Source organism: Oreochromis aureus, linkage group 1 (genome assembly GCF_013358895.1).
Source record: "Oreochromis aureus strain Israel breed Guangdong linkage group 1, ZZ_aureus, whole genome shotgun sequence".
NCBI lineage: Eukaryota > Metazoa > Chordata > Actinopteri > Cichliformes > Cichlidae > Oreochromis > Oreochromis aureus.
Window position 1 is genome coordinate 28785645 of NC_052942.1, and position 16622 is coordinate 28802266.

The 16622-nt window shown below is 37.5% G+C and overlaps 1 protein-coding gene across 3 annotated transcripts; it reads left to right on the forward strand.

Annotated features, from left to right (window-relative positions):
• The first annotated feature begins 2789 nt into the window (after positions 1-2789).
• LOC116313249 (AN1-type zinc finger protein 3-like) lies at positions 2790-16379 on the forward strand. Of its 3 annotated transcripts, none has more exons than XM_031730866.2 (6): positions 2790-3167; positions 7672-7712; positions 7806-7979; positions 9556-9621; positions 11624-11821; positions 14338-16379. In XM_031730866.2, the coding sequence occupies exons 1-6, from the start codon at positions 3085-3087 to the stop codon at positions 14490-14492; spliced, it is 717 nt and encodes a 238-aa protein (XP_031586726.1). In that variant the 5' UTR covers positions 2790-3084; the 3' UTR covers positions 14493-16379. The 3 variants fall into 3 exon arrangements, with proteins under 3 accessions (XP_031586726.1, XP_031586727.1, XP_039467978.1); XM_039612044.1 differs by lacking the exon at positions 2790-3167 and adding an exon at positions 7110-7227; XM_031730867.2 differs by lacking the exon at positions 9556-9621.
• The last annotated feature ends 243 nt before the right edge of the window (positions 16380-16622 follow it).

The following is a 16622-nucleotide window of genomic DNA, read 5'->3' on the forward strand; positions in this document are numbered from 1 at the left end:
TGACAGACAATCATTCACACTCACATTCCAAAAATTAGATGTACTGCAAAATTAATGAACCTTCACCTCTAATCGAACTCTGTGAAGATTCACAGATTATCCTGACTTCTGCTTTGAAGTGAAAATACATTTTAAAACTTCCTTTGTGACTAGAACTTTCTTTAAAGAACAGCCCTTCAAGGAGCCAAGCCGTATCAAGGACGTTCCTCATTGCATTTTTACAGGGCAATCATGTTATGTGACGAGCAAAGCCTGCAAAATACCCAATCCATATCCCTCAGTGAATTGAAGAGGGGTCAAGAGACTACAAATGCATGTTATCTTACTGGATCTACATGCATATCAAAGATAATCCATAACAAGGGGTACAAGGGTTTACATGTGACTTCACTGTTATGGATATTTTAAGTGAGCTGAATTTTCTAACCCATGCTTGATTTAGTGTCTAATTAATTCCTTAAGTTCTTGTGTTTATTGCAGGGGAGGGGAGAGAGGATATATGGCATGTGAGGAGAGGGGATCGTTCTTTGATGTGGTGTACACCAAATCTCTAGAGGACAGCTAAGCTTGAGGCTGGACTGAGGCTTTGGAGAGAAGCAACAACTGCTTTTTCCCTGTGAGGCCAAAACTGGGGCCTGTCATGACCATGTTTGCAGCACTGAACTTTCACTATTACCTGTTTATTTGAAATAAAGCATCCCATCGGAAATACAGCGTCTTAAGATAGTAAAATGCCAGTCAAAACTATTTAGTTTTGGGTGAGACAAAACTACAACAAACAACTAATCCGTGCTAGCTATTGTTACATTCTCCACTGGAATAAATGCTCTAAGCAACACTGAAAAACGAGATTCTGCAATTCTCTGCGGCATCACCCTCCCTGTGCCTACCTAGCTAATGAACTATCATCTATCTATCTTCATTCCACCCAAGGCCCACTTGTCCTTCCCTGCAGAGAGTAGCTACTTCTTGGCAGGTCTTGCTGAGGGGAATTCAAGCCTCCTGGCTCTAGTAAAGTGTTGTCTTTTTCTGAAAGTCACTTTAAAGTGAGAAAAAGAATTCAGTAATGTTACTTCTTGGCACCATCAAGTCACGAGTACATAAAACAACTCAATTCCCAGCAAAGTCTGCAATGATACTTCATGTCAGCAAAAAAAAAGAAAAAAAAAGAAAGAAAGCTTACTTGAGATTACCTTGAAAGGAAAAAATAAAGTTGTGCACATGCTAATGAGCTAACATCAGCATAAAAAACAACAACAGGTGCCGTGTCTTGCCAAAAAGAGATAAAACACAGATGTGATTAATAAAAAAAGGTTTCAGACAGGGAAAATAATTTTTGATGATGGCTAAGAAGTAAGCTTAATGTTCAGGTAATGCTACAAAGAATGAAAAACATTAAATACATAATTTGTAATATTAATCCTGCAGGGAGGCATGCATTTTTGTCCACCATTTGAAATTATAAACCTTGAATTTGACTCACTGCATACTTTTGATTTATGATGAAAACATATCATGTTACTTGATAATAATTAGGTGTAGTAGCCATTTATTGCATTTTTGAGCAATATATCTCAAAACTTGTTGTAATAGTAACAGTGGTTACTATTAATACTAACAGTTTCTGCCTTGTACTCAATATGAGTATAAGAATGACTTTAAGCCAGCATGCACATTACCATGGCCCTAAAAACTAACCTTTAAGGAATTCAGCATCATCTTCTATTTTCATGCTTTACAAAATGGAGCCAATGACTCAACATTTTTGATCAGGAACTGACTTTTTTTCCTCACATGTTTCAAGTACACATGAAGCACTGACTTACTTTTAGCCTATATGAAGCGATAATACTTCTGACAGAAATCATGCAAATTAACTATTCTTGAAATCAAAAAAGATTAAAGGTTACCAATCTGATGAACTTTTTGTACTTTTGTATATGGAGTGAAGCTGTGGAAGCAATGTGTACATATATATGTAAATCTGTTAATGTCAATATATCCCTTGATATGTTAAAGGGTTACAAAACCAAATATATGTTGCAAAATGTAAATAAGGATTGATGATAGGACAGGACACAAACCGGAAGTTAAAGCGATAATTATTATTTACTAAATAAGAAAGATTAATTAATAATAGAGATTATTATTTACTAAAAAGTGGCAAAGGGTGGGATTAAATAACCGCATGCCTCTTTTTCTCTCTTATGTGAAGTTAAGTTGTTTATTATTATTATCGTTTTCCTTACATTTTGTGCTATTCCAACATCTTAAAAATAAAGCCTTATCTATTTATCTATGTAGATTTTTAAATTCAGCTGTTTTTGTTTGTGTTTTAAACATTCCTTTCTAATAACTATGTATACTACAGCTTTAATTTTGTTTATACATGTTTTTTGGGGGTTTGTTTACCTTTTTTGTTTTTTAACTGCTACCGAGACACGTCAAAATATGTCCAGTGAAAAGGGTCTGTCACAGCCTGTCACATCATTTTACATTTCTAAGCTACATCCTGGGAGGATAACTTTGTTTTTAAGTGAACAAAGTGAACAAAACACTACACTTTCAGAGCTCTGGGCTTTTTAACTGCGGTTTTGTCTGGATCATACCATGATAACGCTTCCAAAATGAATTATTTTAAATGAGTCATTTACCGAGTTCAAATGTCATTTCTGTATGAACAATGCTAACAATTATTATGTCGTTATTCCTTATCCCTTAACAGTTTGTACAAACACGTCAATCTAACTTTTGTCTTTCGTGTTCCTCACACACTTCCCCCTCTCTGCTAGTGGTTCGTTCCTCACTCCAGCTGATCGGCCCAGGATCCCCGGTGGTTCCGTCCGTTGCTGGCTTTGACGGCCCCAGCGTCTTAACGTCGACTTCAACTACTTTAATTTGACGGACTTGGTGGCGGCTTGTGTCGTCAAATTATCCACCCTACACTGCAACTCGGAAGAATTATTTGGGCAGAGTGACGGTTGTATGCTTATCAAAGCCAAGGGGATCTAAACGCAAATACGAGGCCCTCACTCCATCCACGGATTCACCTGCTACACCGACAGCTTGACACGGGAGACAGACATGGGCGACACGGGGAGCGAGGGCAGCAAGCCTCCGAGTAACGTTAACGTTATACCCCCTCGCTGCCCCTGTGGGTTCTGGGGGTAAGCAGAATAACCTGTCAAACGTCTCGCTTTCTAACGCTTTCTTTCTCTGCCAGTAGCTAGCAGAGTCGATAGCCACTAGCATTAGCAGCTCAAACAGGGATGAGCTGCTTTTCTCCTTATTACCCCCTCCCCATTGTTTTGTAGCATTAGCTACTAGCTAACACCAGTTGGCCTCGGTAACCTTTTCCTGTAAAGGAAGGAAGAAGGGTAGGGAATCTGGGGTAAGCCTTCCAGGTAACGCGACAGGTGTGACAGTGTTAATCAACTGGATAGTTAACGTGTTAAGTTCATGCACGAAGCAGTTAAAGACATCAAAGTGTCTCCATGAACCAGACTCTAGCTGAAAGAAACGAGCAACTGGTACTCTAAACTGAATGTGCCGGGGTTGCACAGACAAACTGACACTGTGCAATAATCCTGATGTGTACAATTTGATTCATGTGTGTTGAGGCATATGTTCACTTTGCAACACATATGAGCCCAAATTAGGTTTTGTAATATGGACCGGTTGAAAAATGTGTTAGTATTATCACTTGTTGGCTAGTTCTACAAATGTCGGATTTTAAAAAGTAGCCCACATTGTTGTATTTTAGGAAAAAATGGATGCAAAATATTGTACTTTAGTGGACGTATTTATGATAGGCATTTATTAACATTTGTAGTCTTCAGTTTTCAGCTCAGTGGTAAAGAATCAGAGAAATGTAGCACTTAGCGAGACAACAGAGGATCCCAAAATTAGTTCTCACAAAGTGAAATGAGGCTATTGGAACTCACAAGTACCTCATTCCGTTTGTGTATATTTTACAAAAATGCCACTTTATTCACTAACCTTTGGATTAGTATGGAAGTGACGTACAATACAAAAGACACTGCAATGTCAGTCACCAGATCTCATCAGAGAATGATGACCAAATGACCAAAGGCATCAGTTTTTTCTACCTGACTAGAGTTTACGAAGCATTTAAATATCTGTGGAGTTGGCACACAAATAATCATATCCATACCGCCTTGGCTTTGGGAGAAGCATTTAAAAGGGTTTGTTACAGTACCAAAACTAAGCATGATGACTCAATATTTTATTTTTTAGTGCATCAGATGTCTTTAATTTTTTTCAGTGTTTTAAGTAGACCACAGATTTGCTTTAAAAACAAGTTAATAAGTACCAACAATTATGAGTGTGGACTGCATAAGTTCTGTTACTTGGATAGCTAGTATTATTTATTTAGACCTATTTTTTTTTTAAAATGCCATCCTCAACAACTTATCTGCTACCAGTGGTGGTATCCGTTGTAATGGCACCAAGGACACAGCCATATATTGTGGCCAGAAATAACTGTTTGCTGGGTCGCGAGGATGCATAAATTGATTGAAACGTATTGCACTGAAAATATTTGGCTGCCATACATAAATATGAGTATTCCAAAAGTTCATATTGGGAAAATGAAAGTGAATACTGTCACAATTAATATCAGACACTTGCTCTTTCTAAAAAGTTCAAAGTTTTTTTAATTTTTTTTTCTCAGACAAATTTGAGAAGGTCAGGTGCGAGGTATTTGATTAAACTGACAAGGAATAAGTCAACACTGACTTAAGCTTTTAGTACATTTATGGTAACATAGCATGTTGTCGTCAGCACTTCACCCATTTCCGTGACCTCCACTTGTAGTTCGTGTGTTAGTAGATGCAAAAAAGGGCACATTTATTTTGTGCTTTTTGATCATTTTATTATTTTACTAATGAATAATTTTCTAAATTTTGCACTTAAGCTGTGAGAAACATATTTTAATGAGGCTGCAATGACAGAGTGAACTTCAACTTGGCCACATTTAATTTAACAGATTTGGGAAAGCAGTGTTTAAGTTAAACCCAAGGTTGCCTTGCACATGAACAATAATTCACTTATTGAATCAATATTTTATATCGTCATGTACCCACATGGATCTAAAACATTTTATTTGAACTGAATGGCAAAATCATGTTAGCACCAGCCCATTTTAAAGATTTCATATTAGCAGGAAAGATGTATAATGCGATCGCTGTTGACAAGGCTGTGCAAAATGACTGGATTAGTCAAGTAATTATCCAGTCACTTAGTTTAATAACTTGTGCTGTATTGCTATCCACACCAAAACATTTTGGATCAATACAAGCACCGATTGTGTACCTCACAGTAGTTAGTAGATTTTGTCATTTTCAGAAAGAAAGCCAAAGCAGAGAACAAGCTGTTCGGTGCTATAATAGGATGTTAAAAAAAGTCAGCAATGATGTATCCAAACTCCATAGTTTAGCATCAGATGTCCCTTTCTATTTAACTTTCTTCTTATTTGTGAGATCTACTCACAAGCAGCCACCTGATCTGCTTATCCGTCTATGTTCCAGTTGACTGCTCAACTGTGTAAGTTGTAAGGGTAATGCTAAGTTTTTTTTTTTTTTGAAATGTCAATAAGCTAGTTTTTTTTAAACTGTTCAGGTCAGTGTTCTCTCCAGGCATTTTTCTGTGTGTGTAAGAAGATGAGGAGGAAAAAAAAGCATAATTATGGAAATTAGCATTGAGCAAAACATTAAAAATCCTTTAGGCAACCTAAGAGCTATTCTTTCCAAGGTATGACCTTCAATTTTAGTGTATTTAAGATTACCGTTTGAATTCAAATTGGGTGTTTGTTTGATAATGTGCCACCCTTACACTTTCTTTTGAGAAACTCATCGACAAACAAAATTAAAATAGGTATTTCTAGCGCACATGAAGAACTGCATGGTATGTCTGCTTCCCCAGTAACATAAAACTAAAACAGTTCAGTCCTTTGCCATTACTCTTTTACCCCCAGTAAAGGTATACTATCATCTTAAAAGTAATTGAGCCACATGCACTGGTGATACTATGCTTTGATTGCTTTCTATCGCCTGAGTTCTAGCTGTATTTATGTTGTCTTTCATTTACCTGCTCATGTCAGGAGCATTTATTAAAGACTAATTTCTTCAAAACATTTATCACCCTTCCAATATCTCACTCCTTTGTGTCACTCAGACTGAATCACAGAGGCAGTGGAGCCTGTCTTCCTGTCTGTTCCAATCAGATATTCTCATTAGTAACAGCAGTAGGCCAACTATGAAATAGACATGTTGTGTGCACTCTGTTCAGGCTTCAGTCAGCTTAACAGCCATGGAGCTGTTTTTTCTCCTGCATAGTTTTTCTCACCCTTCCTCATCCTTTTAATTTCCTTAATGAATCTGTAGTTTGATTACCTCTGATTGTAAGGTTGATAAGAGGATATGACTTGATGTTTACCCAGCATTGGCTTCCTCCCTGCCTGCGTGTAATGATGAGGTTTCTCCTCTATCCTAACTTCTTGCTTCATCCTTTCCCTTTTATACCTGAGACTACACACCAGGAGACTGACAGAAAGCCCTCAGGTTGACTGCAGCTGACCCCACATTTAGAAATGAGGACAAAGGTGTGCAATGGAGCGCCCAAAATAAATAGAATGTGACTGATAGCAGCGACCGTCACGCTCAGTGCACAGACAGTAAGGACGAAGGCTGGAGAGGAAATGAGAGGAGCTTTTCTCAGACTAAAGCCAGAGCCATCTGTTGTGAAAGAGCTGTGCCACTGAAATCAGCAAGGCTCCATTACAATAGATAACTTATATCAAAAGTCTTTATCTGCCTTCAGGAAGGAAAAGTATGTTTAGAAAACTCAAACTACCACACTGATACTTTAAGCCTTACTGCTAACCACTAGCTTTGAGTCTGTATCCCCATTAACTGTTCAGATTGTTCTGCTAAATATGCTAAATATGTTGCAGGACTGGCGTGTCCAGTGTGTATCAAAAAGAATTAACCAATTTCTTTAGGTAATGAACATAAAAATATGAAGTTTTACATACAAAACTTGTATACTGTTTTGTATTCACAGCTGCTCAATATGTCCCCCCCAGACGCACTTATGTCCATACAATCAAACTCATCAAACTCATACTTTTGCAAGGATGTCAAAGATGATGCTGTTATGCTATATACTGGGAACCAGATGAAACTCAGAAAGCCTCTCTTTCTAACAGTACGTGTTTCGATTGTTACTGGTGAACGTCTGCAGAATTAAAGTACTTTGAAATCAGAAGATTCTTTTTGATACGCCCTGTACTTGTAGCAATAATCCATTCTTTAGTTTGTACTACAACAAATCAGTTTATTTTACATTGTACAGACACTATGTGTGACAGGTTTGTTTTCTTGAGTTTTGAAAATTGGATGGGTGGATGAAATGTGTTTAAAATTGAATTAATCAAGAAAAAAATAAAAATGCAGTCTAGGATTTCTAATTGGAATTTATATTTTTGTAAGTGTACATGAGAAATATATAGCCGAAAAGATACATTTCACCGCTCACTCTCACTTTTATCTTAGCCTCTTGTCTGTTTTATCTTATACCTTTTACTGCAAAACTGTTTTTAACACTCAGACTGCTCTTTTAACACAATTGTGTTCCCTTCCTTTTCCTCAGGTCAAGCAAAACCATGAATCTCTGCTCAAAATGTTTTGCAGGTAAGTTATTGTTTTAGTGGGAGTTTGTTGACTGATTTTTCTGTCTTAAAACCTCCACACAAAGAAAATGTCCTCATGTCCATGTTTCCATAGACACTCAAAAGAAACAGCCAAACGACGACTGTGCTCCAAAGGCCTCTTCAAACTCTAACACCAGTCAAGCAGACATGTTCTGTAATGAAACAAACAACAGCATTAGTCAGTCCCTCATATCAGAAGACCCTTTGCCCGGAGAGATAGGAGTGACATCTGTACCTGTTCAGGACGGTAAGACAATCAGCAAGTTTTGCCTTTGGATCTGTGGGTAGTGAACATTTACACTTTAAAATATTATGAACTTAAAGGCTTGGTAATATAATGTGTGTAATTTGTAATGTGCGCCCTACACATGGAAACAATTTATGATTCGTGGATTTCAAATTTAGAAGTGAGTTAATGTGTGCCTTTATAAAATTGAGTTGTCAAAACCAGAGCTTTTAGATGAGAGCATTTTTCTGTGGAAGACTGTTAGTAGATTCTGCCAGCTCAAGCAGCAGCTGCAGTATCCCTGCCCTGGCTATATTTGTCCTCATGGCACAGATAGAATGATAGGAAAGGGCATCTATTCAGAAGTGAAGGTTTTAAGAGGACACCTACAATTGCCAGGGCATCAGTCATTGCTATACAGTGACAAGGTTATTTGTGGAGGCCAATTCATAACAGAAAAATAAAGTGGCTACAAAACGGATGTGCAGAAATGGTATTAAACAATGCCACATTAACCTGTTCTTTTATTATTTTAATAAAAGACCAACATTTTAATTGTATTTTAATAAAATACTAAAGCACATGCATATATGATTTTTTTTTTTTTTCTAAACATTTGTACATGTAACATGTACATATAACTCTTCGATCTGGCTATTAAAAACTTCACAAACTCCTGGTTTGATCCCTTATTTATCTGCCATTAACAAATTATACTCTTCTGACCAGTGACTGAATGTATTTCAATTTAATGCCTGAAACTGATGCTCAAATATTTGGCTTCACAGCAGAAAATCATTTGGATGATTAGACTGAGTAAATAATACCACATTACTAGCTAGGAAAGTGTTTAATGTCACCATTCTTGAAAAAGTCAAGATATTTGACTCGGTTGCATTTCTAGTGTTACACACTTTTTATAAACTCTTTAAAACTATATCAGGAACAGGTGGATCATATAACACATATTTGGTGCAACTCTTTATCTTTTTACCACCCACAGCCACACTGCCTCTTGGCTGACTCCAGCCTGTACACATGCACACTGCGGTCTTTCCTTCATAGATATCTATCATAGTTGCTGCAAGGAGGAAAAAAAAACCTCATTGCATAATAAAGGATTTCGCACGCCTCAGTCACGGTCTTTTCATCCTGCTTCCATATTGACGATGGTACCCGAGTATCTGGGCAACCACCAGCAGATTCCTCGACAGCTTTTGTCCTCAGCCTCTTAGGGTTTTAAACTCTGGGCCTAACAGTGTCCCTGTAACACATGACCTAGTCTGTCAAACTAATACAGTTTAAACATTTATTTACATGTCTAAAGGGCTAAAATATTAGGCATCTGCATTTATTTGTGTGTATGATTTTCTATGTGTGGGCGCATACATTTGAAAGATATTGATACAATGAGTAATTTTGATCTTTAATTGCAGATTTATTTACAATTTTTTTTAAATTGCTGAATAAATAATTTTTCAGTTGAAAAATCACATTAAAGTAAGAAACTAATCTTCTTTTCCTTTTTTTTTGGTTCTTTTACTCATTTTGATCTCTTTCCCTTCTTTTGTTTTTTTTAACTACATTTCTGCCTCAGGAACATCCAGCAACGACACAGTCTTGGGTTCATTCTCCACTCCGACAAAACGTACATTTGAGTCAGGTATACCTCGGTTCTACACTACTACAATATACACTGTTGTATTTTGCACTATGTTTTAGTCATGTGCACTTAGAAAGTTCAAATTGGAGCACCCATTAGCATCAACAGCATTGAACTGATCCAACATGGCTGGGTTAATTGTTCTTCCAGGACAAGTAGCGGACAGCAGGATATTACTGATGCAACAGAACATGCCAAAGCAAATGTAAAGCCAATCATGCTGTACTAGAGTGAATGAACACAATGAATATGTAGTATATCCACATATAGTTGTTGCACGGAATGATAACATCGACATGCAGTATGGAGATTTAAATGGCAAAAGTCACATAGAAAGAGAATTGTAGCTTCATTGTTAGCAGCATCTTCATTTGATTCTATAGATTAAAAACATAGATTTTGATTAATGAAGAGGAAATGGGTCACAGTAGCACACCACATGTGCATCTGTGAAGGACAGCATTATCATTAGCACTAATGGGAATCTACTGAATGAGGTCTATAAAACAGCCAGACTATTTCCTATTGCAGATTGCTTTTATTGTCCTTTCACCCTCAGGTGGCACAACTTGCTAAACTCATGCGTGCACACTCACACACGACAATGTCTAGTACAGAGTAGGATAGGCTCAGTAAAGGTGCGTGAACATGCTGATCCCTTGTCTAAAAAAGTGGGATCATGTCTAGCAACACACATACTCACACAGCGTCATTTAAACCTTTTACTGTTGGTTGAGTTGACATTCCACTTTTTACAGTCTCTCTAAATTGGGGCTATCTGTATTTCATTTTAGACACTGGATACACTTTGACTTTACCTTTTGTACAATATTTAATCTTGAATTAAAACGACATTAAGTCAACCAACCGCTCATCAGTTTACAGTGCAAATGCCCTGCCTTCACATATTTTCCTCCTTTAACTTAGTAGTTGTTCACTTACATTTAAATTTGATGTTACAGCTTGCTAAATTGGCTGCCGAGATCTTCTAGGATAACAAAAAGCAGGCAAGAATGAATTTTTTTTCCACAACATGCAATTGCACATGTGCAGACACACATACACACAAAGGGATCGATGGAGCAGGCTAGGAGGGGATCTAACTGTTCAGCTTGGCCTAGTTCTCAGAGATTTATTGAGCGCTGATCTGCATTTCGGCCAGGCCAGTGAAAAAGTCTGCAGGATTGATGAGAAAAGCTGAGTTGAAATTCTAGCCAACCAGTGAAACCTTGCTACATTCTCTTGCTGTCTCAGGTGCTGGGCTGCACGTAATTTAATGCAGGAGAACTATCAATCTTGCTCTTTTTTTTCTTTTCTTTTTAAAAAAAATTTAACACAAAGAAGAGTTTAGTTCCAGTTTGTCATCATCTATGCAATCCCAGTTGCAGAATAGACCAATTCTGAGAATGGTGTGTTGGAGTTTTCCTTAGGTTCCTCAGGTCTTGTATTGTTTATTTCATGGTAATAAAAAGTAAAGAAGGATTTTGGCTTCAGTTGTTTTGTCAGATTTATTATTTCAAACCATTTTAAATTTGTTACACTTCGCATTTTTGTGTCTCCAGCACAAAACAGATTAATTTTCATTTATTGAATTTTTATATGTAATGTAATCATGGTCTAGTCTGATTTAACTCGATAGAAGCAGAGTAAAGATGCAAAATACTCTTAAGCTATTACAATATTGCTATTCATTTTGCTGAAAGTCAGTTTAATGTAGCTCCAGACTTTCAGTGTTTCATTGCAATAAGAGAATCTCTAGAAACGATTTTTCTTAGATGTATAAAATTTAAAATGATAATAAATTTTATTTCTTTAGCACTATTTAAAACATGGCTACAAAATACACACTAAATGAAAAGCTGAGTTTAAGTTCAATTCCTTTGTTGCAGGGCTCTAACTGGCAATGCCTGATCTAAACCCCCCCCAAAAACAACAATTAAGCACAACAGTTGTAGCCAAATGTTTTGGGTTTTTTTAACTAATTTTTTTTCTGTCTTCTAAGCCTCAGATTCAGAAAGTGACGTTTCACCTGAAAAGCGAGTGAGAGTAGGTGGGATCCCAGAGGGTGAGGAGTCTTCATCATCATCATCGTCTTCATCCTCGTCTCGCAGTGGCTCTAAACAGCGGAGCCGTAAGCGTTGCCATCGCTGCCAAACCAAACTGGAGCTGGTACAGCAAGAGCTGGGTTCCTGTCGCTGTGGTATGATGACACATTTTCATATATACAGTATTAACATGCGCATCACATGAACACTTACACAAAGGGGCATAATCATTAAGTACATGCATAATACAGGTAGCTTCATAAATATCTCACCTTAGACCATGTTATTACCTTATGTTAATATGCAGATACATGCATAAGTACACTTCGGTTAACTTAGTAATAGTTTTGTGAATTATGTTTCCAGCACAGCAACGTTACCTGGACATTTCTTTGTGTGTTGAAAAAAAAATATATATGACTGCTTTTGCAAGCCTTGAGGGACCATTACAGAAAAGCCTCAATGTTTCACATTGCACATAAAACATAAGCCAATTACCACAAACACTAATGTAGTTCAAACCAGTACTTGGCTTGCTAATCAACTTGTTTGCATACAAATTAAAGTACTTGAAAAGTCAGAGCTCTTCACTGCTTAAAGACCAATCTGCTTAAACCAATGCAATAATTTCTAAATTGGAAATTGACTTGCCTTTTTTTTTCCCACCAGGCGCTGCTTAATACACGGGCTATCCATCCTTAATAGTCCAGTGCTTACTATGAAAACATGCTTTTTACAGACTGAAAGGGAAAATGGTGGCAATTATAGTGATTTCTGACTGTTGCAGTAATTGCAGATTACTTTGCTAATGGTTCTGCAGAATGTTCCACAGTGTAAGCCAAGAAGGTCTGATAATGAGTTGAAAGGATGAATGCTTTTCAGATTGTATTGGGGGCGGAAAGATAGCTCAAGTAGTGAATCTGATCCGATGCTGTCAGTCTCAGTAGTTTTCTGTTTTTACACAGTTGCTATTTATCGTACTAGGTGTTAATATAACAGAGTGAAGGCACTGGAATTGAACAGCTAATTATATCATATCTTTTAATGTGGAGACCTAACAGATGAAGGAACCAAAGCATTTCCTTTTACCCTAATAACAGTGGTCCTGCTAATTTCTAAACATTACTTCTGTGATTTTCTCATAATGGGGAAAATGGGAAATCTCTCTCAATTATTTATATGTGTGGCTAAAATGTAAAATTCTTCTAAAGTCAGAAAGACAATCAACAGATGATGAGAACAGGGAGTACTACAACTTTAAAACTTGATTTCTTGTTGGCCTTCTGACCTTACTTCAAAACCTGACAGTAAGCTGTGGTTTAAGTAATTATTAATCTGGGCATACAGCACAGTTTAATCACACAGTGGCTACAGTTTGTTTGACCTTGCTATCCTGCTGCATGTTGTAAAGCAACGGGGAAAACACTTTGTAAATAATTAGCCTATTAATTAATGTCTGCCATACAATAACTGGTGACTTACTCACTGGCAATTAGATTTAGAGGTTAGATTAGGAGGAAGCACCCTAGACCAAAACATAGATGTTATCCAGAGAAGAACCCCACAGGTGAAGGTCTTCATCTGCTGTGTTTCTAACCAAGGGTGGTATGCTGCGGGTGCAAGAGACAGGTTGGGCCTTGGTAAAGAGGCAGTGCAGGTCTGTTTTTGGTGTACAGAAGCAGGGATTGACAGGTCCAGACACACAAGCTGTTATTATACCTGCAGTCTGACATTTTCCAGGCATATAACTGGATATGTTTAAGGGTTTCCTTTACAGCGTGTGTGCACACATCAGTTCTTCCTCATCCTGTATTCATTTTTGCCTCTACGTAAAATAAATATTTTAGACATGTTGGATTTTAGCTGTAAAATCTTTGAAACTTACAGTACACTCACAGATTGTATTTTGTGATGCAAAAAACATTCTCAAGTCACAACGTTTCTTCCCAGCTCATTAATTTTACAAAAGAACTCAGTTCACCATTTTGTTAGAGAATACCAGCAGTGAGCAGGGGAGAAAATTTTTGATTTGTGGTTTCTAATAGGGGGAATATTCTGTCCAACATGACACAACTTTCCTCCCTTCTAATCCACTCGCGTGTGCTGTAATTGTATAGGTTTTAATTGCCTAGAAACCAGATGTTAAACTGGGCCTTTAATCACTACTTATTAAATGCCAGCAGCGTTATTATGTGTATTAATGAATGAATTTAAGATGATGAAAGCTAACGAGCTTCCCTGAGCTTAACGAGCCTCCACCATTGGCAGGGCCTTTTGTTGAAAGTGGTACAGTAGTTAGAGGGAGGAAATGTTATCTACTGAAAAAGGAATGGCATCGAAAGAGGAAGCGATCAAGTAGAATGTCTTCTTTGACACACAGGCACTGTGGCAAGTAGTACATGTTATCTGCCCTTGACCATTTAAAAAGTATATCTAAAGACTAAATGTTTATCGACCTTTACTGGCATCTAAAAGTAGTGCTACTCTTTTGATTTTTTTTTTCTAGTTAAATTGTTTTAGGTGTGCTTTATGTAGCTAAATCTTTTTTTCTTTAGTTCATGTATTAACTGCAGTGGGTACAGTTACAACTGCAATATTTGTGCATTTACTTAAGGCAACAAATTAATCCCTCCTTGTCTCTTTTATCCACAACCCCAAACCCGTCCTTTAGGTTATGTCTTCTGTATGCTCCATCGGCTTCCAGAGCAGCACGAGTGTCTGTTTGACCACATGGGCCGTGGACGTCAGGAGGCCGTCCTCAAAATGGTTAAGCTAGACCGCAAGGTGGGCCGCTCATGCCAGCGCATCGGGGAAGAGTGCTCTTGAATAGTCGTTCCCTCAGAAGAATCTTTAACAGGGATATTATTTTCTTGTCTTTTTTTTTTTCCTCGAGATTTTTGCTTTTTTTTGTGAGAGTGGAGATACAAACCTCCACCTTTTTTCTCTTAAAACTATGCTTGCTCTTTTTGAATTCCACTATCACCTATCTTGGTTGTTTTCTGCTTTTGTTGGCTTGATTATATCCCTGCTGCCTTTTGGAAAAAAACAAACCAAGGAAAGACAAAACAATAAAGAGCAAAGGAAATATACAGTTTGTTCCCTTTTGTTGCAAACTCTCGACTTCATAAAAATGAATGAAGTAAGATGACATGAATAAGACAAGAAATGCAATGCTTTATACAAGTGTTTTTCTTGGAAGCCAGACTTTACTCTTTACCTCAGAAAAGGAAAGGAAGAAACTGAGGAGGAGGAGGAGAAAGAAAAGGTTATCTTTCATGTACTCCTTGGCTTTGGCGCTGTTTATAGACTGTGCTCTTTACCTCAAAATCAGACCAGAGCTGCTTTGTACTCTGCGCCAAGCACGGACTTTGTGAAGCAAACGAGCAAGCGAGCCTCAGTTTAATTCAGTGTCTTACCCCCTGGCCATCGATCACCCATAACCCTTAACCTCTAGAAACACAAACACCTGTTAAAATCATCCACCTCAGGATACTGAAGCTCAGTCTTCCCTCCTCCCATCAACTTCCATCCTTCTCTCCTACTCTACACAACACAATTTTCTCCATTCATTTAGGATTGTGTGAGGCTGTTTCTGCCACTGTGGATGATAAAACTGTTGGTGGAAGTCTAAGTCCATATATTCAGAACTTGCAGGGTGTCTTGGACTCAGACACACACAGTGGTGGTGGGAACCGTAAACCGTTTGTCCTTGAATAACTGAGACCCGTCTTCAGTGTCAGGATGTGACTGAGGAAGACTTGAAGATTTTGTCTTCCTCTTTTTGTCTCTCTTATCTCTTTATTATGTGCAAACCTTCCACATAAAGACATTTCCTCTTCACATCCATAATCTTTTTCAGGATGTGTACAAACTTCAGCACGACAAAATTTACAGGATGTGAGGGATAAAGCGGTCTTATGATTTGGACTTGGACCTGGAATGTCTGCATTGTTACACATTACTGTACTTTTGCTATCATACACAGTTTGACTCTGGTGATATTTTATGCGCTCAGCTGTTGTTCACATTGAGCACAAACAGGTAAAATCTAACATTGCTGTACACATAATTTGATCTGAAGCTGCAGTAGCAAACCAAAAAAGTTCTTTTTTTTGGTTTCTGATGGCAGTCTGGGTCTCATCATGTTTTTAGTTATCTTTGTTCCCAGCTTTGAAGCAAGATTTTGTGTGGGTGTATTTGATTCCTTTTACCAGTACTTTAATATCCCTTACTATAAGTTGCGATTTCTAGCTAGCATGATGAGATCACATGCATTCTCCTCTTCCTGTGCTTCTCTTTGGTTTTCTCATCCTTCCCTGTATTGATTGCTCTATTTTCTCTCGTTTCATTCGTTATCCCTCTTTCCTGTTGTGCTGTAGATGGAGGGCATAGGTCTGGAGTAAGTGTGCTGAAAGTTAAAATCAGTAAATAATTACCTTTCAAAGGTTTTCCAGATGGAGTGTAGAAAAAATGAAAAGAGAATGCGTAATGAATGAATATTTGGTATCCTAAATAAAAACTTATTTAACCTTGTTAACATTTTGCATTTCAAACTTACACTGAAGTTTAGAGCTGAATTTTCTTTTGGTTGTTAAGATATCAAGCGAGAAGGTCACTTATGTAAAATTCTATAATTTTTCTTTTGCTTTACTGTTTGCTTCTCCTCTTCACCCTTTTTTGTTTTATTGAAGAAGAATAAACTGGATTAGACAAAATACAGCAATCTTTGGTGTCTTTACTGGCTTAGGAGTGTTATATATCAGGTACATCTTGCCTTTTTGCCTTCAGAGCTACCTTAATGCTTTGTGCCATAGATTCAACAAGATGCTGGAAACATTCCTCAGAGACTTTGTTCCATTTTGACATGATGGCATCACGCTGTTGCTGCAGATTTGTTCGCTCCGCATCCAAGATGCAAATCTCTGGTTACACCGCATCATGACAGTGGTCTATTGG